This window comes from Bos indicus x Bos taurus, chromosome 3 (assembly GCF_003369695.1).
Source record: "Bos indicus x Bos taurus breed Angus x Brahman F1 hybrid chromosome 3, Bos_hybrid_MaternalHap_v2.0, whole genome shotgun sequence".
In the NCBI taxonomy this organism is placed as follows: domain Eukaryota; kingdom Metazoa; phylum Chordata; class Mammalia; order Artiodactyla; family Bovidae; genus Bos; species Bos indicus x Bos taurus.
This window is the reverse complement of record NC_040078.1, coordinates 83,980,012-84,004,427: the sequence shown is the minus strand read 5'-3', so window position 1 is coordinate 84,004,427 and position 24,416 is coordinate 83,980,012. Positions and strand designations below refer to the sequence as shown.

General features: G+C 39.1%; 1 protein-coding gene across 4 annotated transcripts in view; it reads left to right on the top strand.

The window, feature by feature from the left end:
• Positions 1 to 24,416, top strand: part of PATJ (PATJ, crumbs cell polarity complex component) — a 385,743-nt gene that overhangs the window by 59,523 nt on the left and 301,804 nt on the right. For all 4 annotated transcript variants that reach the window (XM_027537066.1, XM_027537067.1, XM_027537065.1 and 1 more), the window contains exons 12-16: positions 541 to 684; positions 5,146 to 5,222; positions 7,764 to 7,820; positions 19,008 to 19,142; positions 23,546 to 23,707. In XM_027537066.1, the coding sequence (XP_027392867.1) occupies positions 541 to 684; positions 5,146 to 5,222; positions 7,764 to 7,820; positions 19,008 to 19,142; positions 23,546 to 23,707 (575 nt within the window). The remainder of the gene's footprint in view (positions 1 to 540; positions 685 to 5,145; positions 5,223 to 7,763; positions 7,821 to 19,007; positions 19,143 to 23,545; positions 23,708 to 24,416) is intronic.

Sequence of the window (24,416 nt, the reverse complement as noted above, 5' to 3'; positions counted from 1 at the left end):
AGTGAGAACTATGGCCCCCAGGGTTCCCCTCCTCCCCCACTCCCCAAGGCTGTATTGTCATCCTGCTTCGTCATAAACTTTACCTTGCTTTTTTCTTCTTGTTGCCTAGTTCCTTGTTGTTCACTTGTTCAGTTGCTCAGTCATGTCCTACTCTTTGTGACCCCATGGACTGCAGCATGCCAAGCTTCCATGTCCTTCACCATCTCCTGGAGTTTGCTCAAACTCATGTCCATTGAGTCGGTGATGCCATCTAACCATCTCATCCCCTGTGGTTCCCTTGTCCTCCTGCCTTCAATCTTTCCTAGCCTCAGGGTCTTTTCTAATGAGTTGGCTCTTTGCATCAGGTGGCCTAATTCTACAAGTGTGTTTTCTAAAGAATTGAGCCATTATCACAAATGGCATTTTAAATAAAGGAATAAAATGTGTAGTTACCTGAGATGTTTGTAATAAGGTTGTGAAATGGAAGAACTGGAGTGAAATAAGCTTACTTAAATATGATCTTCATCTGATAGTGATTCAAATTAACAATTCCTATTTTAGGAACTGTGGTAGAACCACCAAAAACACCAGCCTTGTTTCTGACTGGAGCAGTGGAAACGGAAACTAATTTGGATGAAGAGGAGAAAACTGAAGAAAGAATGGAGGATCTAAAAAATGACAACATGCAAGCCTTAGAAATACTGGGTAGGCACAAAGCATTCAATTCAAAGCAGTCACAGTAATTTGACTTTATCATTTGTTAACCATTTTCTCTCTTTATAGTTAACATAATGTGACGAATTTTAGAGGCATTTTTGAAGATATAAAATAAGATATTCTTAATATCAGGATCTTAACACTTATGGCAGTTGAGAATAAGCATATTTTTGTTTAATCACTGTTTAATTATGTTGATTTTGAATACATTTTTATTAGTGTGATGATGTCAGCATTTTTTATTACTGCATAGTTTAGCTTGTGTATTAACATTGATATAGGTATCTGTATACATATAGTAATATTTCCTTTTCACCATAACAATAGTGTATACATTTTTATATATTTTGCCAAATTTCCCAGTTGCTATATATTTATTGTTTAATTTTCTTTTTAATTGATGAGTACCTTTACCTTTGGGCTTTGTTGTGTTTCCTTTGCTACTCTAGTTGGCTCTGTTCCGCACGCATTTTCAGTCAAAATCTCACTCAGTTCCCTGTACAAAGGCATTCAGGAAAGGCTTGCCAGTTGAATGAAATGGAATGCTTAAACTTCATCCATGTCCAGAGACGCTTTGACTTTTGGCTTTGATTGTCTTCTGTCAGGAAAGGAGGGCCTGAAGGAAGGAGTAAACACTTCAGTCAAATTTCAAAACTTCATATTGTTTGGAAATTTAGGTTGTTCTTTTTGATCCAAGTAAATTGCAGTTAATTTTTTCTATTTAAATTCATGTGAGTTCAGATAGGTGAACCGTGAATTATCAAGTGAAAATCAAATACTTTCTAAAGTTAGAAATATGGGTTTTCCTGATGGTCCAGTAGTTAAGACTGTGCCTTCAGTGCATGTGGCACAGGTCTGATCCCTGGTCAGTGAACTAAGATACTACATGCCACGAGGCTCAGCATAAAAGAAAAAAAAAAAAAAAAAAAAAAACGTAAAAAAAAAATAAAGTGAGAAATATTTTTAGAAATATCTTTTTTTTAAATTTTATTTTATTTTTAAACTTTACAATATTGTATTAGTTTTGCCAAATATCGAAATGAATCCACCACAGGTATACCTGTGTTCCCCATCCTGAACCCTCCTCCCTCCTCCCTCCCCATACCCTCCCTCTAGATCGTCCCAGTGCACCAGCCCCAAGCATCCAGTATCGTGCATCGAACCTGGACTGGCGACTCGTTTCATACATGATATTATACATGTTTCAGTGCCATTCTCCCAAATCTCCCCACCCTCTCCCTCTCCCACAGAGTCCATAAGACTGATCTATACATCAGTGTCTCTTTTGCTGTCTCGTACACAGGGTTATTGTTACCATCTTTGTAAATTCCATATATATGTGTTAGTATACTGTATTGGTGTTTTTCTTTCTGGCTTACTTCACTCTGTATCTGCTCAAAGGATCAATCTCACTCCTTTTTTTTTTTTAATGAGTGTATATAATTTCAGTTAGAGAGACCAAATTCTTCCAACTGTTATGATGTTAACTCTTTTTGCTGTAGGGGCAGACCCGTTTTCCCTCTTCCTTTCTAGTTTCTTTGGTTGGTCTAATAATTACATTAACATAAGAAAGAGTAACACAGGAGAAACACACACTTTCTATGTGTAGGAGTCCCATAAAAATGTGAGCCCTTAAGGGCAAGTTGGGCAATTGAGGCTTCTATGCTATCCTGAGCTAAGGAATGGGATTGGGGCCTGGGCCTTCCAATGGGAGGAGTAATTTACAGGATGATAAGAAGAGCAGATGTTTGATAATTAGAAGTTTGCCCAGCTATGCAGATAGGTTTTTCAGATTAAACAAATTGTCTCTGGTGTGATATATATATACAATGAAATGTTGTGTGCTTAGTTGCTCAGTCGTGCCTGACTACGATGCCATGGACTGTATCCCTCTAGGCTCCTCTGTCCTTGGAATTCTCCAGGCATGTGTGCTGTAGTGGGTAGCCATTCCCTTCTCTGTGGGATCTTCCTAACCCAGGGATCGAACCCTGGTCTCCTGTGTTACAGGTGGATTCTTTCCCATCTGAATTACCAGAGAAGCCCACAATAGAATATTACTCAGCCATTAAAAAGAATTAAATAATGCTATTTGCAGCCATGTGGGTGGACCTACAGAGTGTCCTATTGAGTGAAGGAAGTCAGAGAAGTAGACATATCATATGACATCCGTTATATGTGGAATCTAAAAGGAAATGATACAAGTGAACTTATAAAACAGAAACAGACTCACAGACTTGGAGAATGAGGTTGTGGGGATGGAGCTGGGGGGAAAGTTGAGGGGAAGGGATAGTTATGGAGTTTGGGATGGATGTGTACACACTGCTATATTTAAAATGGATAACCAACAAGGACCTACTGAATATAGTACATGGAACTCTGATCAGTGTTATGTGGCAGCCTGGATGGGAAGGGAGTTTGGAGGAGAATGTATGGCTGAGTCTGTTCTCTATTCACCTGAAACTGTCACAGCTTTGTTAATTGGCTGCGTGCTTAGTGTGTGCTTGATCACTCAGTCATGTCCAGGTCTTTTTAACTCCATGGACAGTAGCCCACTAGGCTCCTCTATCCATGGAGTTTTCCAGGCAGGAATGCTGGGGTGGGTTGCCATTCTCTACTCCATAATCAGCTATACCCCAATATAAAATAAACATTAAAAAAAAAAAAACCTCTAGGAGGGTCTGGTTATACAGGGGGTCCTCCACAATATTGTGGGAAAAAAAAAGTTGTCTCTGGTTATAGCTCTCTTTCTGGTACAGGTTCCCTAGCTAAATTCCTTTAGGTAGTTAACGGAGGGATGAACGTTTTTCCTGAGTCTGCTGGATCTTGGCTGTCTTTAGTTCAAAACAATCCACATTCCAAGGTGGCAGTGGTTGGCATATTCTTTGTTGCCTATGAAATAATTGTGTCAGATCATCTTAATATTCACTTTTTGTGTGGGATCATTTTGTGTTGCCTAGAATTTATTGAGCTGCTGAAAGTAATCTCTTTCCTCTGCTACATAGGCCTTTGTTCTCTGCTTTAAAACTCAGGACTGTGATTTCATTGTATGACTGAGGTAAAAATAAACTCAAAAGAATTGTAGGTGAAATAAACATCTTATACATGCGTATAAAATTTCTTTAGATATCATGTTTTTAAGCTTACAGGTCAACCAACACATTACAAATTTTTTTAAATTAGCCTACCACATAAGAAACCGGTGTCTGTGAGAAATTTAATAGAACTCTTGATGTAATTTCTTATGGAAGTGCTAATAGAGTAGGCACAGAGGTGCAGCACCCACATGAAGGATATTTTGTTTTTAATAGGGTCTTTAGTTAGCCTCGAAATGGAATCTAGCACATCAGTTAATGCAGTTACTTTGCGGATATTCTTTTGTAAATCTAGTAATATAAGTTCTTTGGTGTTCATTAGTCTTAGTTTCTGATTTTTGAGGTTAGTCTGTTTTACTTAATGATTTGTACTATGTAATTAAGCATTATATGCATCTGAGATTAGATGTCTGCGGAAGGCTTGAAAAAGCTGATCTTGCAAGTTATGTTTGATTTTAGACAGATGGTTATATCAGTTGTGGTAAGTGTTCTGTGACTTGTCCACTCTTGTGACACAATTGAGTTTTTCTTAAAGAAAAAAGGTGGAGATCTGTTTATTGTCTGCTACCACTGTGGCTCTAAATTGAAATTATAGTTTTAGTACTTTGATTTTTGTCTATTAGGTATTATTCAGACTGCAAACTGCATTGAGCTTCTGGCTAAGGTCATATGGAGGATAAGCAGGACACTTAAAATCTGTCTTCACTTTTAAAAATCATCTGACCTATGCAAAAAAGGCAGTACTCCCCTTAAGTAAGAAAATCATAAAGGTATGATAACCACATAGCCACAAATGACCAAAGTAAAACCAAAGTTTTTGTTACATTAAAGCTCATGCAACTCATTGGTTGAATTAAATCAGACAAACTTTTCTATCCACCCAAGTAAAAAGCTTGAATGGGTCATGTTGGTGTGCCTTGTTGATAGTAAAGATATCTTGATAGGTTTTTACACTTTTGTGGGTGAGTGGAAGGTACTACGCTGAAGTGATTAACATTCACCTTAAATTTTTCTTTGTCCTAACATAGCATAAAGCAAAGCCAGATACATTTTACTTATAAACCACAGGATGTTTACATATTAACTGTATAATTCAGATTTCATTGATAACTTATCATTTCCTTTTCTGTTTAAAATATTCCTTAATAGCAGAAGCCCTATGCATAGTTTGGTTACCACCAGTTTTATACATGTCTTATAAGTCACCTCTGATTAACTTTACCTAAATAGACCTAAGTTAATACACTTTCCTTTTTATTCATTTCCCTTTTACTTACTCAAACTGTGCTGTTATGGAAGAATTCAGTAGTTTAGTGGGTTTAACTCACAGTAGCTTCAACTTTTTTTTTTAATCCAGAAAAAGCCCCAGACTCTCCAGAAAATGAGCTGAAATCCAGATGGGAAAACGTACTGGGCCCTGATTATGAAGTAATGGTATGTTAAAATCTTCTAATAAAAAACACTCATGTCTCATTCTATGTCATGCTTCTAATGGCACAATTGAAAGAAATGGGAGACTCAAAGAGTAACCAGCCTGCCTTTATTTTTTCTTCCTGTGTTTTTTTTCCCTGTTGGATCAATTAATTAATTTTATTTTTTCATTTTAGACTGCAAGAACAGTTAAGGACTGCAGACAAGTTTCAGTTACAATTAACAAACACTCAGTTCATGTTGAGACCATTTAAGTTAACAATAGGCTGAAAAATGTTAGGAGAGAGAGGGCTTGCCTTTAAATTTATAACCTGTATCAGCTGCTTAAAATTGCTGGCATTTTTATGATTGCTTTTATGATCTGTTTGTTTTATTGTACACTGAAAGGGCTGTGGATATTAGTCCTATGTTTCACAAAGAATGTTACAGTTTTATGAGAAAAATGAAAGAATGATTATCAAATGTATTTGGGAGAACAGGAAGTAATTTAGGTTAGGTTTAAGTTTATAGTGCCAGTGGTCCATTAGACTTCCTTTCACCTGTTATTAGATTCATTGAGTAAAGGATTGATTACATTTCCCCAAATGAATCCACATGAAACCAGAAAGCTGCGCTTAGAAAAGCCTCTGCAGTGCCCATTAAACGTGTTAGTAATAAAGTATTCTATTAAATTTCTATTGTTATTCACATTTTCTTACATATGTTTGTCATTAGTATTTGTTGGCTGGTTGGAGATCTTTTTTTTCTATTCTAGCCATTATCTATTGTCAGACATTTTCCAGTGTCATTAACATGAGTCAAAACAGTTTGTACTTTCTCTTCTCGCTAGTTTTGTACTTCCATGTTGATTCTCATGAACTGCTGCTTCTTTACTTTGTAGATTTTGGAGCTATTTTGTCATTAGCCTGCTGCTGCTGCTAAGTCATTTCAGTCGTGTCTGACTCTGTGTGACCCCATAGACGGCAGCCCACTAGAGCAAATGACCTTTCTACAATTTGGAGTGGTTAATATTAAAAATAGTTTGGTGTACCAGCTTTTTTTAATGGTTGGTTTTAAATGAGCTCTTTTTGGTTAAAAATTTATCCTCTTTGGGGCATCCCTGGTGGCTCAGTGGTAAAAAATCTGCCTGCAGTACAGGAGATATAGGAGTACAGGAGACATAGGAGATGTGGGCTCGATCCCTGGGTTGGGAAGATCCCCCAGAGAAAGAGATGGCAACCTACTCTTGCCTGGGAAATCCCATGGACAGAGGAGCCTGGTGGGCTACAGTCCATAGGGTCATAAAGAGTTGGACACAACTGAACACGCACATTATCCTCTTTATAACTACCCTTCCAAATTTAATTTATCACATGATGAGGTCATAACCAAGGGGCTCGAAAGAGGAGACAGAATTTGGAGTTCGAAATTTAAAGTGACAGGGATGAGGCAACAAAAGGAGAAGCCAGGCAAGATGGATGAGTGAATGCGTACATAGAAACGTGCATACCTACCTGCATGCACATGCTCTAGTGTTTCTTACTGTATTTTCTTCCAGAATCTACTTATCTGAAGTGCAGTACTTGTAGAAGATTTAGCTGAACCACTGTTTAACTTATCCCCTCCCTCCAGATGCACTGTATTTTATTAACAACTTACAGATGCAAATCGTCAGTGAAATGTTTTGCTTGCAAGGAATTCGTTTCTGTGGATGTCTACCACTGAAGCTCAAAACAATAGGTTTAGGCCAGGATTAAAAGCTTTCAGGATTCCACCATCTTCCTACCCACCGGTCCAGGTCCTTTGTTTGTGTCCTCGCTGGCTCTTTCTCCTAGGGAAATGGTTTGGGCTTGCTGTGGAAATTCAGGCGCTTCAGTTTTTCCAAACTTCTCTGATTTTAATGACCTTGCAAACTTTGTTTCAAGGCCTAGGTTTAGAAATAAAAATGACCAGAGTCTTGGTTTTGTGAAAAGAATAAAATTTTTATGGCTTTAATATAATGGAAGATTAAATTAAAATTTTAGGTGTCATGGATTTTTAAAAATAGTATATGTATTTGCCCATCACCTTCTAGTTCAACTTTTGAATCATTTATGAAAAAAGATTGTTGTGGAGAACAATGACAACAAAAAAGCAAATATTCTCTGAGATTTTATATTGTGTGTTATGGATTTTAGAAACATAGAAAAAAGATTAGATGGAGTTATCAATATATAGGTTTTATACAGATTTTTTTCAGAAAGCCTGGAGAAGGCCATGGCACCCGACTCCAGTACTCTTGCCTGGCCAATCCCATGGATGGAGGAGCCTGGTAGGCTGCGGTCCATGGGGTCGTTAGGAGTCAGACTCGACTGAACAACTTCACTTTCACTTTTCACTTTCATGTATTGGAGAAGGAAATGGCAACCCACTCCAGTGTTCTTGCCTGGAGAATCCCAAGGATGGGGGAGCCTGGTGGGTCGCACAGAGTTGGACACGACTGAGGCGACTTAGCAGCAGCAGCAGCAGGAAGAAATAAAGTTATGCTTTTACAAATATTGACAGTATCTTTTCTTGTAAATTTAGGTTGCTACTTTGGATACACAGATTGCTGATGATGCTGAATTACAGAAATATTCAAAGGTAAGCACATTGTTTAAACTGTTGTCAGTTTTTTGTTGTTAGAAGAACTTTCTCTAAATTCTTGTCAAAGTAACTCGATTAATGCTGTGACCTAAAGTTTTCAGAATTTAATTTTAGAGGTTTTCTGAAAATATAGTAGGTTCTGACTGGTATGAAGTGTGATAGTTAGATGTGCCTGGGAAGAACATAGGCCACTTCAGATGCCCAAATTCCAGGCTTGACTGCTTTGCCCACCTTAAAGGTAGTGTGCAGAGCAGGCTTTGCAGAGTATGTTAGCTTTTCAGATATTATAAGTCCTTTTAAATTGTTTCCCGGACTTCCCTGGTGGTCCAGTGGTTAAGAATCTACCTATCAATGTAGGGGATATGGGTTTGATCCCTGGTCTGGGAAGATTCCACATGCCAGCAGATCAACAAAGCCCATGTACTGTAACTACACTACTGACCCTAACAAATATTCGGTTAGACTGAATATTTGATATTATGTATGCCAACTATAGAAGGCTTAAGGTGATGTTATCTCTGTCCAAGGGAGTCACTGTTTCTTCTAATAAGGAGATACCGTGCGTGTGTGTGTGGATGTGGGTGTGTGTGTGCAGTGAGGCAGAGGTACAGTTCAGGTAAGGTTTGGACTCTCTTGGGTTGCCTTTGCTCCTAACACATGACCTCCAGGTATTCCATTGAGTATGAGGTATTTATCAGTTCTCAGTCCCTGGTGGAACCTGCGAACTCCAAGTGTCCCTCAGTACTTTGGGATTGTAGAAATCTGCTTAGCTCTTCAGGGGTTTCCTGATTAGCCTTCAGCTTGCTGTTAGAACTCGAGATGTCCTTGGAGGAAACCATGCTCTTGCTTAGGCTCAGTTCATCATATAGTTCAGCTTTAGTTAATCTTACATATTCCAAGCCATAAGACCCCATATCATCATTTTCTATACTAAGGAAAAAATATAGTGACCACACTTTGTACATATTAAAGAATGTCATTGTCTTTCTCCAGGCAGAACATGTTCTCTCTCATCTTCATCCCTAGTTCCTTGCCACCAGTCTACTTTTCTTCTTCCTGATCAGCTTCTATGCATTATATCTATTTGCACTGAGTTACTCTGATATAAAGGACAAGGCCACAGCAACCCACTCCAGTACTCTTGCCTGGGGAATCCCATGGATGGAGGAGTCTGGTGGGCTGCAGTCCATGGGGTCTCGGGGAGTCGGACACTACGGAGTGACTTCACTTTCACTTTCATGCATTGGAGAAGGAAATGGCAACCCACTCCAGTGTTCTTGCCTGGAGAATCCCAGGGACGGTGGAGCCTGGTGGGCTGCCATCTATGGGGTTGCACAGAGTTGGACTCGACTGAAGTGACTTAGCAGCAGCAGCAGCACTCTGATATAATGGTGTGGAAAGGTTTTGAATAGAACAGATGTTCAGAACCACCTCACCAGTACATTCAGCTGTTCATTCGTTCATTCATCAAGTATTTATTGATACCAACTCAGTGCCAAGTCCTTCACTGGGTATGGGATTTCAGAAGAGAACAGGAAAAAAAAAAACAAAAACCAATCCCTTCCCTGTAGAACTTATATTTTAGTAGGGGGAGATAGAAAATAAGTAATAAATTATATAGCATAGATGATATGTGCCAAGCAGGAAAAATGAATAAAGAATTCAGGAAAGAATGTGGGTTTGCAATTTTAAATAGGTTGATCAGGAAAAGCCTCATTAAGAAGGTGACATTTGAGGAAATACTTTGGGGGTAAAATAAGCAGCCTAATTTTTCTTCTATATAATACAAACAATAATATCTACATTGTAGAAAGTTACATATAAGTATATTTAATATATGCCCCGGTTAGTATAGCTCAGTGCCAATACATAAGAATCATTCCATAAATGATAGTTTTGTTTCCCAGTTGTATGCTTCTAGTACTTTTAACCTCTGGCCTATTAAAGTCTCCTTTAAAAAAAAAAAAAAAAAAGCTGTTTTAAAACATTTAGTTGAAATTGGAGTAGTAAAGAATCCACCTGCCAATGCAGGAGATTCAGGTTTGATCATCCCTGGATTGGGAAGGTTCCCTAGAGGAGGAAATGGCAACCCATTTCAATATTCTTGCCTGGAAAGTTCCATGGGCAGGAGAACCTGGTGGTGGACTATAGTCCAAGGGGTTTCAAAGAGTTGGACACAACTATGTATGCACACACTAGATTATAGCAAAAACTTGGTTTTTAACTTTTTTTTGCACTAGAAGAATTGCACTATTAATCCTCAATAGTGCAATCCTTATTTGCACTATTCTTTTTTTTCATATTTCATTGTTATCTGCATATGTTTACATACTTGTAGTTGGTATACTCATTCTTTTGTATAATATATGTGGCAGAGAAGGGGTGTGTGGTTTTTTTAATGTAACATTATCACGTTTACTTTTTTAAACATTGATTTCTTTATTAAATGTCCACAGTTTATTTTAATGAACTATCATTGAAAAAAACTCTTAAAATTGGAAGTTTGGTTCTTGATTTAGTAGTTTCTACTTTCTCTCTGCAATATGTAAAGAAAACTGGCCTGTCCAAACCCATTTCACACATGAGGATCCTAAAGTTTGTATAAGTTGAATGAGTCACCTCAGATTATACAACTGGATAATATAGTAGCAGAGGCAGCTTGCAGCTTAGAGAGCATTTTTTTCCTTCCTGTAATATTTACAGAGCTCCTACTTCACACCAGACTCTGCGGCCAGCTGTGGGGAGCAGAATACAAAGGGTCCTCTCTCCTGGAGCCTGGGTTCTGGGCCAGGTTTGCTGTGCTGTGTTCGGTCGCTCAGTCATGTCCAACTTTTGTGACCCCCATGGGCTGTAGCCTGCCAGGCTCTTCTGTTCTTGGGGATTCTCCAGGCAAGAATACTGGAGTGGGTTGCCATGCCCTCCTCTGGGGGCTCTTCCCAACCCAGGGATTGAACCCAGGTCTCCTGCATTACAGGCAGATTCTTTACCATATGAGCCACCAGAGAAGCCCAAGAATACTGGAGTGGGCAGCTTATCCCTTCTCCAGAGGATTTTCCTGACCCAGGAATCAAACCAGGGTCTCTTGCATTGCAGGTGGGTTCTTTACCAGCTGAGCTACCAGGGAAGCCCTGGGCTTGGTTTGGGTCATGATAAGAAACAAGTGAAAAATAACCTGAGAAGATAGCTATAAATTGTAAAAGCGATGCAAGGTAGTGATTGTATGAATGATGATGATTTAAGAAGCATAAACAGAATGATGAAAGCAAGTACACTTGGGAAAGAGTTGGCCTGTGGGGGGAATGGAAGTTGTTTTGGAGTGTCCAGGTCAAACTAAATGAGCAGTAGGATGTTTTTAGGTGAGGAAGACAAGGTAGGTAGTCCAGGGCCTTGAGATCCACACTGATAAGCCTGGGCTTTATTCTCAGTGCCAGGTAACACCAGTGGAACATTCTAAGGAGGTTAGTATCATGCTCTGAGATCAAGGCTGTAGGTTTTTCCTCTGTCTTATTAGCTTTCTGATTAGGAAAATCATGTTTCATGACTATTGCTGGTGTTTCTAATTGTTTATCTGTCTTTAGTTGGTCACTCTGGTAACCACTTCATAGCTGAAAGGAATTGTTTTAAGGGATGCAGATTCAGGAAGCATCTCCCTGTATGACAGGCCAGTGTTAATAGAGAAGACTTTCTTTTGAGGTGGATGGAGTTGTAGGGAAAGAGAGAGATGAAAGCACTTTATAGTGGTTTGAGCATTAGCTGAACTGCTTCTAGGAATCTGTTAATCATGACACAAGAACAGTTTTCCCGCATCTGGGGAGACTTGCACTTTTAGGGATGGCTTTCTTGGCAAGTGTTTACTATTAAGATAATCACAGAGCTATGAGGGAGAAGCATTATGCTCATGCCAGTGTCCCTTCTGCCGGCCATCAATTGTAGTACAAAGTGAGCATTAGTAATTAGTGATATCCCTAGTGTGGGCAACAAAAAGACTAGGCCCTGTTCTCTGGCTTTGACAAGACAGACTGACAAATTTCACTTTGTTTCCTTCCTAAATTACTTTCTTGGAGCCAGAGGGCATTAAGATAAGAGTTTGCTCCTCAGTCTGTTTGAGCAAGTAGAATTGTGAAGGCAGTGGAATGTATTGGGCCCCCACTCAGCCACCAGGGGTAGTGTTTTGCTTTAAAGACATTTCTCCAGAATAACTCTATTGGTTAACATCTATTTCCTCCTTTCCATTTTTAGTATGTGGAAACTGAGTGTCAGGTAGGTGAAGTGACTTGCCCAGGATTATACACAGCTTTTGCTCTTCAGTCGCTCAGTTATGTCCATCAGGGGTCTTTGTGAACCCATGGACTGCAGTATGCCAGGCTTCACTGTCCTTCACCATCCCCTGGAGCTAGCTCAAATTCATGTCCATCGAGTCAGTGATGCCATCCAACTATCTCATCCTCTGTCGTCCCCTTCTCTTCCCGTGTTCAATGTTTCCAGCATCAGGGTCTTTTCCAATGAATTGGCTCTTCATTTTAGGTGGCCTAAGTATTGCAGCTTCAGCATCAGTCCTTCTAATGAATATTCAGAATTGATTTCCTTTAGGATTGACTGGTTTGATCTCCTTACAGTCCAAGGGACTCTCAAGAGTCTTTTCAAACCCCACAGTTTGAAAGCATCAGTTCTTTGAGACTCGGCTTTCTTTATGGTCCAACTCTCACATCCATACATGACTATTGGAAAACCATAGCTTTGACTAGATGGACCTTTGTCAGCAAAGTAATGTCTCTGCTTTTTAACATGCTGTCTAGGTTTGTCATAGCTTTTCTTCCAAGGAGCAAGCATCTTTTAATTTCACAGCTGCAGTGACCATCTGCAGTGATTTTGGAGCCCAAGAAAATAAAGTCACTGTTTCTATTGTTTCCCCATGTATTTGCCGTGTAGTGATGGGACCGGATGCCATGATCTTAGTTTTTTGAATGTTGAGTTTTAAGCCAGCTAGTAAATGGCAAAATTTAGAAAACAAATCAGGAGTTATCTGGCTCCTGAGTCTGTGCCATTCTTTATGCTTTTCCTTTTGAGTAGATAATATATGGACGAGACATAAAATCTAAAAGTTTCAGAAGCAAGTACTGCAAAATATGTTTCCCACCCATCCCAGTTCCCTTGTTCTCCCCAGAGGCAACCAGCCACTGTTACCAATTCTTAAGTATGTATTTTATATTCTTAAGTATATAATTTTCTGGCCTCTTTTTGAGTGAATCACATAAGATACAGAATCAAATAACTGTAGTGACAGTGGTTATCTAGTAGGGCAGGTGGCCTATCAGAAACACCAGAGTAGCCTTTTCAAAATAGGCATGCCCTATTTTGTTCCTCCTGACTAATATTCTGATTTTGTAGGTTTGGGGTGAGGTCCCTAAGGGGAACTGTGATTCCCTCCTTGTCTCACTTTATTGAGAATTATTATTCAGGTTTTGCTAGGATGCCTTATGTGTACAGTTGACCCTTGAACAACATGGGTGTGAACTGCATGGATGCACTTATATGCAGACTTTTTTAACGGTACATACTATAGTACTCTGGTCTTCCTTGGTGGCGCTAGTAATGAAGAACATGCCTGCCAATATAGGAGATGTAAGAGACACGGGTTTGAGCTCTGGGTTGGGAAGATCTTTTGGAGCAGAACTTGGCAACCCACTCCAATATTCTTGCCTGAAGAATCATGTGGACAGAGGAGTCTGGCAGGCTACAGCCCATCGGGTCATAAAGAGTAGGACACGACTGAGTGACTAAACAAAAACACTACAGTACTACACCATCCTCAGATATGGAGGGACCTCAGATATGGAGGGCTGACTGCAAGTTATACCCGGCTTTTCAATTGTGTAGAGAGTCAGTGCCTCTAACCCTGAATTATAAATGGTCAGCTATATTCAAGGAGGGAGGGGTTACTTCCTCAAGACAGATGAAGGAGGCTTATGTGAGGATGAACTATACTCTCAAGAATGAGTTTGGAGAAATAAGAACAGTGGATATTCAAGGTGGATGAAATACTGTGAGCAAAGGTAGAAAGAGCCATAAGGGCAGAGTGTTAGTTCAGTTCAGTCGCTCAGTCGTGTCCGACTGTTTGTGACCCCATGAATCGCAGCATGCCAGGCCTCCCTGTCCATCACCAACTCCCGGTGTTCACTCAGACTCACATCCATTGAGTCAGTGATCCAGCCATCTCATCCTCTGTCGTCCCCTTCTCCTCCTGCCCCCAATTCCTCCCAGCATCAGAATCTTTTCCAATGAGTCCACTCTTCACATGAGGTGGCCAAAGTACTGGAGTTTCAGCTCTAGCATCATTCCTTCCAAAGAAATCCCAGGGCTGATCTCCTTCAGAATGGACTGGTTGGATCTCCTTGCAGTCCAAGGGACTCTCAAGAGTCTTCTCCAACACCACAGTTCAAAAGCATCAATTCTTCTGCGCTCAGCCTTCTTCACAGGCCAACTCTCACATCCATACATGACCACAGGAAAAACCACAACCTTGACTAAACGGACTTTGTTGGCAAAGTAATGTCTCCGCTTTTGAATATGCTATCCAGGTTGGTCATAACTTTCCTTCCAAGGAGTAAGCGTCTTTTAATTTCATGGCTGCAGTCACCATCTGTAGTGATTTTGGAGCCCAGAAAAATAAAGTCTGACACTGTTTCCACTGTTTCCCCATCCATTTGCCATGAAGTGATGGGACCGGATGCCATGATCTTCATTTTCTGAATGTTGAGCTTTAAGCCAACTTTTTCACTCTCTTCTTTTACTTTCATCAAGAGGCTTTTTAGTTCCTCTTCACTTTCTGTCATAAGGGTGGTGTCATCTGTTTATCTGAGGTTATTGATATTTCTCCTGGCAATCTTGATTCCAGCTTGTGTTTCTTCCAGTCCAGTGTTTCTCATGATGTACTCTGCTCCCCAAGTCAGTAGGTGCCCAGTATGCTACTGGAGATCAGTGGAGAAATAACTCCAGAAAGAATGAAGGGATGGAGCCAAAGCAAAAACAATACCCAGCTGTGGATGTGACTGGTGATAGAAGCAAGGTCCGATGCAGAGTGTTAGGTTAGGTGTCAAAAGCTCAAATATCTCTTGGGCCAGACAGGTAACAAATGCTATCTGAAATGAAAAATGGCAGCTGATGCTTGACCTCGGTGTAAGGAAGCTGAAGAGATCTTCAATATACTTCTCTACAGCAGAGTATGTAATGTTTATTTTTTGAACATTCAGAGTTAAAATTTTAATTTTTTTTAGTCCACGCTGTGTGACTTGTGGCATCTTAGTTCCTTGGCCAGGGATTAAATATGGGTCCTTGGCAGTGAAAGCATGGAGTCTTAACCACTGGACTGCCAGGAAATTCCCCAGAATTAAAATTTTAGATAGATGAGAGAAACTAATATAAATCAAGCTCTACTAGGTTGACTGTCTTGCACAACCTCTGCGTGAATATACCTCACTTTGGAGGCCATTGTCCTGTGTTTCATCATTAGTTTAAAAGTTGTAGCCGCATTCTTGGAAAGTTTGTTTTTAATTGGGGTAAATTTACCAAGTCTTTCTACCTAATCTTTAAACATAAATGGTTATGTAATATCTCCAGTGAAAGAAAGAGAGAGAGAGTGTGTGTGTGTATAAGAACTAATCATAGGATCCTTTCTGTTCTATTTTAAGTTCAACTTTTTTGGAAGCCTCCTCCCCATACCACTGACAAAACTATTCCTTTTCAGAAGCTTTTTTTTTTTTTTTTTTTAATCCCGGAGCAACATTTATATTCCCACTTGAATACTTTGATATCTTGTTTGAGGGACAAGATAAAATGAATGAACTGCAGCTTGTTTCCTGACTGTTCTCTCCACTCATAGGCTGAAGGCCTCTAGCTTTCTTGATCTCATTTAATCTTCATAATTTTAGCATCTACAGTAAATCACCCAATGGTCACACTTTCCTTGAATTTATTTCCTTGTACCCTTTACTTGTCATATCAGGATCATGAACATCCTGCTGCTCAATTAACTTTGTCAAGTTAAGTAGGACCCCTTACAAAGCACATTGAATTAGCAGCAAAAAGCATAACGTGCTTTGTGTGTGAAGGCATCAATCATCTGTTGACACCTACTCCTGTCATTTTAGCACTTTCTGCTCTCAGAATTCCGAAAGGGTGGACTACTGAAAGAGACAGATGAAATGGTTGATTTGTTTAGTTGCTAAATGCAGCTGGGACAAGTAATTAAATAGTCCTGCTCCCACAGAGACACCTGGAGCCATGTAACATCAAGTCTCAGAAACCCAGCTGTACTCAGATTTAGATTTAGAACTAATATTAGGTAGGCTTCTTTTAGATTGACAGATTTTGTAAACATCATTTCTGGTTTATCTATTCAGTATGATTGAAGGTGGAGCATGTGTGTTTCATGCAAGCTTCTAGGGAGCATGTGGTATTTACAGATATCTAGGGGAGTAGCCTAGAGGGGCACAGTTCTGCATCTGGTGGGCAGGGGATTCCTTGAGTAAGCTGCTGCTGCTCTGCGGTGCTCCAGCCTGTTCCTGACATCAGCTGTTCCATGGAGAAGGGAAATAGAGCAGGTTTAGTAAGGGGCTTACTTTCATGCATTGGAGAAGGAAATGGCAACCCACTCCAGTGTTCTTGCCTGGAGAATCTCAGGGACGGCGGAGCCTGGTGGGCTGCTGTCTGTGGGGTCGCACAGAGTCGGACATGACTGAAGTGACTTAACAGCAGTAGGGGCTTGGAGGGGAGCCTGGGATCAATTCCCTCCTTAATCCTTCTATTTTTTATGGGGACATGCTATTATACAAGCAGCAAAGATCTCTCTGTGCAGCAATGTCTGTTTTAATTTGGGCACTTATTTCTATGTAGGAATTACTACCACTGTTTACCCTGTTGCTCAAACCAAAAATTTAGCAAATACCTTTTTCACTTACCTTCCATGCAATCTACCAGCAGGTTCTTTGTAGGGCTGATTCATTCTTATCTTTCGAGTCTCACCTTACATGTCCCCATCTGCGTGAAACCTACTCTGACCAACTTTTCAAAACAGCCATCACGGTTGTGTCTGATGTCCTGACATTGATTAGCTCCTTCATAGCACTTACCACAGTAATTTGGGGTTTATATTTCACTTGTTTCTTGGTGTATTGTTCGTTGACTTATTTCATTTTGCTTGAGTCTGCTTGCTTTCTTGCTTGTTTATATTATCTGTCTTCTACACTAGATGTTAGTACCATAGGATAGAGACTGTGGGATCTTCCCAGAGCAGGGGTTGAACTGGTGTCCCCTGCATTATGAGGTGGATTCTTAATCACTGGACCACTGAGGAAGCTCCATGATATTTATTTTTTAATATTTATTTATTTGTTTAATTGCTAAATAAAAAATAAATTCATTTATTATTTATAAATTTATTTTTTATTTTTAAAATTGTTAAATTCACTTACTAATTTATTTTTAATATTACTTTATTTGTTTAATTATTTGTATAATTTCATGTTTAATAATGGCTGTCACCAACAACTGGCTTGCAGAATTCCTGAAAATGGAACAACCTGCTCTTGCAAGCAGACTTCAGCAAACATTGGGGGATGAATTACAGGGACCCACTGGCCACTCTCTGCTCTAGTGTTTGGCTCATAAGGAAGGAAGGAAGAGAGTTGGCCGAGATGGATGGGTAAACTGCTATTACAGAACATTTCTCAGAGCTTTTATTTAGCTTTCAGTGCTAAAGGAAAGGACTGTAGTATCTCCTAGCGTGATAGTAAAAGATTGGGTACAATGACAAAACAGAATGAGATAGCAGCAGTGACAAATGAAGAAATCACAGAGAAAAAACAAGAATAAAAACAATCTTACTTTCACACTGCTAAAACAGCTCTTTGCTCGAGATGACTTGATCCTGCGGTGCTTGGTCAAGAGCATTTAATTTTCAGAAAATTAGCCCAAGTTCCTCATGCCTGATTTAAGCCATTGCAGCCATCGTCAGCTGGTTTCATTGCCACTTCACATTTGTCTGTGTGTCTGTAGTGGAATGGAAATGAGCCCCAGGTGGTGTCTGAAGCAAGGCGTGTGGAACTCTGGGGACTCAGAGCAGATGACTAAGGGGAGGTGACAAGCTTCAGGATAAATAATCACAGAGAAAAGGAAATATGAGGGAAAGAGTCATGTCATGAGTGTATTGCCACCTTGTGTAGGGTTTTCTCCTCAGCAAATACACCATGAGAGATGGGCCTGGTATTTTAGATAAATGGACTATTGATATAGGGAGTATAAATCATAATTAGTACCATTTACCATATTTGAGTTTATATAGCCACAGTGAGAAATCATTAGCTCCAGTTTTGAAAGTGAAGGGCATGGAGTTTGGTGAATGCCCTTGACCTTTATAGCCAACAACACTAAGACACTCATTTTCTTACCTTCCAGGAGTAGAATGACAATTGCCTTCTTTATTTCACACCCATGCCTCCCCCACATCAGAAAGTATTCTAACTTAAACTGGTTAGATGGAAAAGACACTTGAAAGAGGTACCATCTTTTGTGAATCAGTTCAAATAACATGTTATGAGCCCATCTTCAGAGGGCTGGTACTATTCTAGGGCCTAAGGTTATAGAGAGAAAAGATACCCTCAAGCAGGGGGGCAGTTAAGAAAATAGGAATTTTAAACACAGTGTGTTGTGCACTGTGATGGAGATGTGTACAGGATAGTCTTATAGCCACCCTTATATCACCTTCAGGTGGAGGTGAGTTAACTCAGATTTCAGGAAGGGCTTCATGGAAGTGACACTGCTTTTGGTATTGAAGTGTGAATGGAACTTAAGTTACATATAAAAAGGAGGGATGAGAAGCCCTGCAGAAAAGTGAAACACAGAATACATTCTGGGACCAATTGGAAGTTTGGAGTGCCAGAGCTTAGAATTGGAGACTTTGTCTGTCTGTCTCTGTTCCCAGGGAATCTGAAAGGAAAAGAGTGAGAACAAGATGAGAAATGACTTCATATTTTACTTGAGGCTAGTTTTCCAGTTATTGTCTGTCTGAGGATTTTCGTGATCTGACTCAAGGGGTGGGACTATCATGTCAAAGTGACATTTGATGGAGAATTACCAGCCAGATATGTCCATGTCATGTTTATATTACTGCTCTATGTTTCACTGCAGCTGCTGCCCATTCACACTCTGAGGCTTGGCATGGAAGTGGATTCCTTTGATGGGCACCATTATATCTCTTCGATTGCTCCAGGTGGTCCTCTTGATACACTGAACCTCCTACAGCCAGAGGATGAACTTCTTGAGGTAAAAATTTTGAGGGGGGAAAAAAGATACAGCACAAGAATTTTTAAGTTGTAGGAAAATGTGTTCTCACTGGAAATCCTGAGTTATATCACCAATGCCAATACAATGTGAGCTACTAGAAACTGAAAAATACTTGTTGACTATCCATGGGGTTGCAAAGAGTCAGACATGACTGGGTGACTGAACAACAACAAATACTTAACAAAACTGTACTGTATACTTGAAAGTGGCTGAAATAGTAGATAAGTATTCTTACCACACACACACAGTATGGAAACTATGTGAGGTGATAGATATATTAATTGGCCTCATTGTGGTAATGATTTCACAATATATTTATCAAGTCATTTACATTGTATGCCTTAAACTTGTACATGTTACATGTCAATTATATCTAGATAAAGCTAGAAAAAATAAACATGAAGAAAAATGCTAACAACTTTATGTAGTGATAAGAGAAGCAGATGATATACTTTCAGTTCATTATCTCTATCCTTTGGGACTCCTGGGATGTTCTTTTTTTGAGTGCTTATTTTCATGATTAAGAAAGAACCTAATTTCCCACTTCAGTTTGACAGCATAATTTTTTTTTCAAAATTCTTTTTTTTAAGACTCTAATCCCTGATCCTTGTTTGAAACATGCACTTGTATTTATTTGAGGGTTTTGATAACCTCCAGCTAATATTTTACTGACTGGCTTTCAAACGGTCTCTTTGGGACTCCCTCCCCCCAAGATGGCAGCCTCTGGTGGGCTTACTCAGGTTTCTGAGCCTCTCTTCAGTTGGAGCAATTCTAGAGCACTTATGCTTTGACATGAATCCTTGAGAGATTTTATTAGATTGGAAAGTTCTATCATCAACACAGCAGACAAATCCAAGCACCAGCCCTTAATTTTATAGATAAGAAAATAAGGCATTGATTTCCCCCAACTTTACCCACTAACAGAATTATGACTTTAGTTCATCTTTTGTAACTTCCATTTCACTGGTTTTTCAGTACATCACACTACTTTCAGGGAGGCTAAAAAAAAAAGTGGGCAGTAGCCAAACTTAGAGAAGGCTGTGTAGGAAAGGGTTCTTCCAAGTGTTAGATCCACAAGAAATCCTAAGTTGGGTGTAATAGAATCAACCTAGTTGCCTTGGCCAAGATTAGAATTTCATGGGCCTGGAAGTAGAGATTTCTTTCTAAAATTGTATTTGTTTAAAGTGAGGTGGCAAGGATAGCAAATAGGTTTCTTGTTGGATTTTTTTAAAAGTAGTGTTCTTTCACCTGGAGGAGTATGTTGAGAATTTCGAGTTGAATTTTAAGGTCGGAGAAAAAAGTACTGTGGCTATTGGCAAATTTGTTCATAAGCATAGGAGGCCAGGTGTTGGGATCCTGTTTTAAGGTGTAATAAATGGCTTATTTTTTATAAGTGTTCAAGAAATGATGTTGGGATGCTTAATGTGAATTAATGCCCTAGACTTTATCATTTATGGGAACTTGGTGCTGAATCATGTCTTTCTCTTCTTATTTGCACAGTATATGGCCTAATTTTATGGTATCACACATGATAATCTACAGATTGGAGGCCATTTGGAAAATATTTCCATAATATGTAGTTATGAGTTATTGAGAAATGGGATATATTTATTTGGGAGATACAGAAATATAAGTAAAAAGCAGTTTAGTTTCCTTTTTTTGTGGTAAATATACATAACATAAAATGTATCATTTAAGGCATTTTTAGCTTACAACTCAGTTGCAGTGTATAATTCATTACTAGTACATGGTAGGTGATAAAGAAATGTTGTCTGGATCTGAGTAAAGAAAGTGTGGGTGATCCCAGCCATCAGCTGAGTCCCCTGTGCCTTAGCTGAGATTGGAATTCCAAGGGCCTTCTGCCTTGTAATAGAATGTGTTGTAACAAGGTAGCATGCAGACTGGTTGAATTCTTAAGTATTGATTTCTGGTGAAGGAACTTGGAATAGGGGAAGAAGCACAGATTTGGAAGTCAGAAGAGCTGCTTTTGGTTTTGAATTTGCCCCAGCTGAACCATATGTCCTAGCATGTCCCTTTTTTTTTTTTTGAGAATCATTTTCTTCATCAATAAATGCCTGCTTCACTCTCTGTGGGGATTTAGTGAAATATCAAACACGTAAAGATAATGCTTTATACATTATCTCACTGTGAGACACTGGCAACATCACTACCGTGTAAAGTTACAAGCAACCTTTATGGGGTAGGATTGAATGAAGTAGTGGGACAATACTAGAACAGTATTATATACTCTGCAGATGAATACGTGTGTGTGTTTTCTAGCCCCGAATTCTGAATAACCGGGACTTGACAGTACTTAAGAGGGTTTCAAGAGTCTAGAAAAATATTGTAAACTCTAAAATACAAATTGGCTTCTTCTGAGCAACTAAATATAGAAATTAAAAAGTCCCTTAAAGTTAGCCAAATAAACTCCTAAACTGTGTGTGTGTGTTTAATGTACTGCTTAGAGCTTAAAACCAGGAACACAAATATGCTCAGGGTTAGAATACTGTGCCAAGTCTCAGCCCAGAGCAGCTGTTTACAGTGGCCATAAATCCCCTTAGATAGGAGTTGCTAATGGGAAATGTGACCAGTCCCTTTAGTGATAGAGAGTGGTGAAGAGGACCACCAGGCATTGCTATAATAATTGGAGACAATTCAAATGAATAAATAATGAGCTAAATAAATATTTAAGTGTACTCCAAGATAAAAACCTGAAAAGTGATTTTCTAATTTATTGAAGTAGTATGAAGCACAAACTAAAATACTTGTGCATGGGTAGAGTTCCTGCTTTGGTTATATCCACTTGCTTTACTTTCAATATGAATTACTCCCTATTTGGTTCATTTTAGAACTTTCTGTGCTTGTGGTGCTGGTTGGCACCATGGATATGGTGTGAGCAGTAACATGGATCTCCCTCCCCTTTTTTGTGTGAAGATTGACTTGCAGTTCTTCCAGGAAAAAAATCTTTCATCCGATAACTTGCTCTCCTCTGGACCACCTCCTCAGTCATGAAGTCCTGGGAGACTTCCTAGGACTAGTTCCCTGAAGCACATGTGGGCCTCTTTACTATGTGGTGATTTCTTTGTAAATAATTAAGAGGCAGGGAGATTATGTCTGGTCTGATGCTAAGTGCTGGGTATGTTATAGGCGAGAGTAGTTTCAAGGGATGAATGATGGGGCTCAAACCACTGTTGATGGGATGCTTCTAACAAACCACTGTGTTCGTATTCTCTGAGCAATGATAGATTTTGTGGAAAGGTTCTCCCAGGAAAGTCAGCCCTGTCAGTTATCTGGACATTAGCACTGCGCCTGTCAGAAATTAAGACCAGACCAGAAATACCTTTAAAACTAATAATGCTGCTGAGCTCTCCCAGGAAGGTAGGAGTCATATGTGAAAAGATTATTTGTTGCCTGGATTGTGTTCATATCTTAGCTTTTTGGGAGTGGCAGATGGATGAGAGAGCTCCTGGAGCTAAAGTCATATGTATGAAAAATTAGAATAAACTTATTTTTATTAGTTTATTCTAATAAACTAATTAGAATAAACTAATGTTTCTAAATCATCTTTAGTGCAAAGAATTGTTACTATGCACTAAATACATGAAATTTAATCTTTTGGTGATAAGCAATAATTATTAATAATGAACAGTTGATTACCATTTTGTTCTTTTAAACATGTGGGACCCTGTGTATAATAATTTGGAAATCTGACACACTTCTTACACTTGATGGCTGTGTAAGGGCAGAGTGTGTAAGAATAAATCTGAGGCAAAGTTATGTGTATTTTTTTTCTATAGAGGTGATTTTCTAGGATGATATTGAATTTATGGAATGAGAAAGAAAATTGTGAGCTGATGCTAAATTTGACAGCTAAGTATCCTAGATTTTGTTACCTATACATTGTAAATTGAACAGTTTGTAACAGCCTTAAAAATCAGTGTTAATATCTCTATCGATATGCCTATAAAATGAAAAAGCAAAAGGAAGGAGTCTTAAGGCTGTAATTGGTGTTTAGTGTGTTTAAGGAGAGATGGGGAGTAAATGAGAGAATACTTTGGGATATAGGAAGGAGAAAGCAGGGAGGTGTGAAAAATTTGGCAAATCACATTCCCAGTAATAGTTGAACTCTGAGCACATTTTATACTTTATTCACCAAACTCAGTAAAACCTTAACTTTCATTTTTATCAGTTTTAGAGATTTCTGGGGTTTTTTTTTGTTGTTGTTACTACTAAAATGATTGCACTTAGGCCCTTTTGTTTATAGGGAAAAGAAAGTGATATCCTGTTTTCATTTTGATAGATTGATGTAAGCAAGAGTTTTGTTTTTTTTTTTTTTTCCATTTGGGACCTCCTCAATTCTGACTTATCCCTTGTCTTTCTAGGTCAATGGCGTGCAGCTCTATGGGAAATCTCGCCGAGAAGCAGTCTCCTTTCTTAAAGAAGTGCCACCTCCCTTTACCTTGGTTTGTTGTCGACGGTTGTTTGATGATGAAGCCTCTGTAGATGAACCCAGGACCACTGAAGTCTCCCCTCCTGAAGTGAAGGTACTGAATGGATACACGTACTGTGGTTCTCATAAGCAAGTCCTGGCATCAAAGATGCCCCCAGAATGTATTGAGATATGAAGGAGGTGGGAAAAACCTCCTACCTCTCTTACTTGACAACAGCATCTCTCAAAGAAAACAATGTATAGCTTTTCAGATGGTTACTTTCCATTAATGTCATTTTTTTTACTTGAAAGATTGGTGACATTAATGTGCATGCTCTTTGATTTTAGAAAACCCCTTTTTGGTAATTGCCTGAACTCGTTACTTTTAGCTCCCAGTTCTACTCAGTTTATCTTAATAAGTTTAAGATGTTGGTAAGTGTTGAATATCTAATGGACTTCCCTTTTTCAGAGCTTTAAAAACATGAAGATCTATGACCAATTTTGAAGTGAGTCTAAAAATTGCTGTAAAAGCCTTTTTAAGGTCAGAGAATAAAATAACACTTTCTGTGCCTCTGGAAGTCTTTTTTAAAGAGCATTGTAATTATGAAAACAGTTTTAAGCACAGGTTTTGCCATCTTATGTTATGTGTAGCTTTATCTTTTTATGTCACCTTTTCCCTTTCTGGACTCTTTTAGATTATAATTCATTAACACCAGTTTAGACGCACAGGGCTGGTCCTTTTACCCACCTGCCATCTGATTTTCAAGATACGTAGACTAATGATTTTGAATCCATAAGCAAATAGCTTGACTTTCTATTGATCT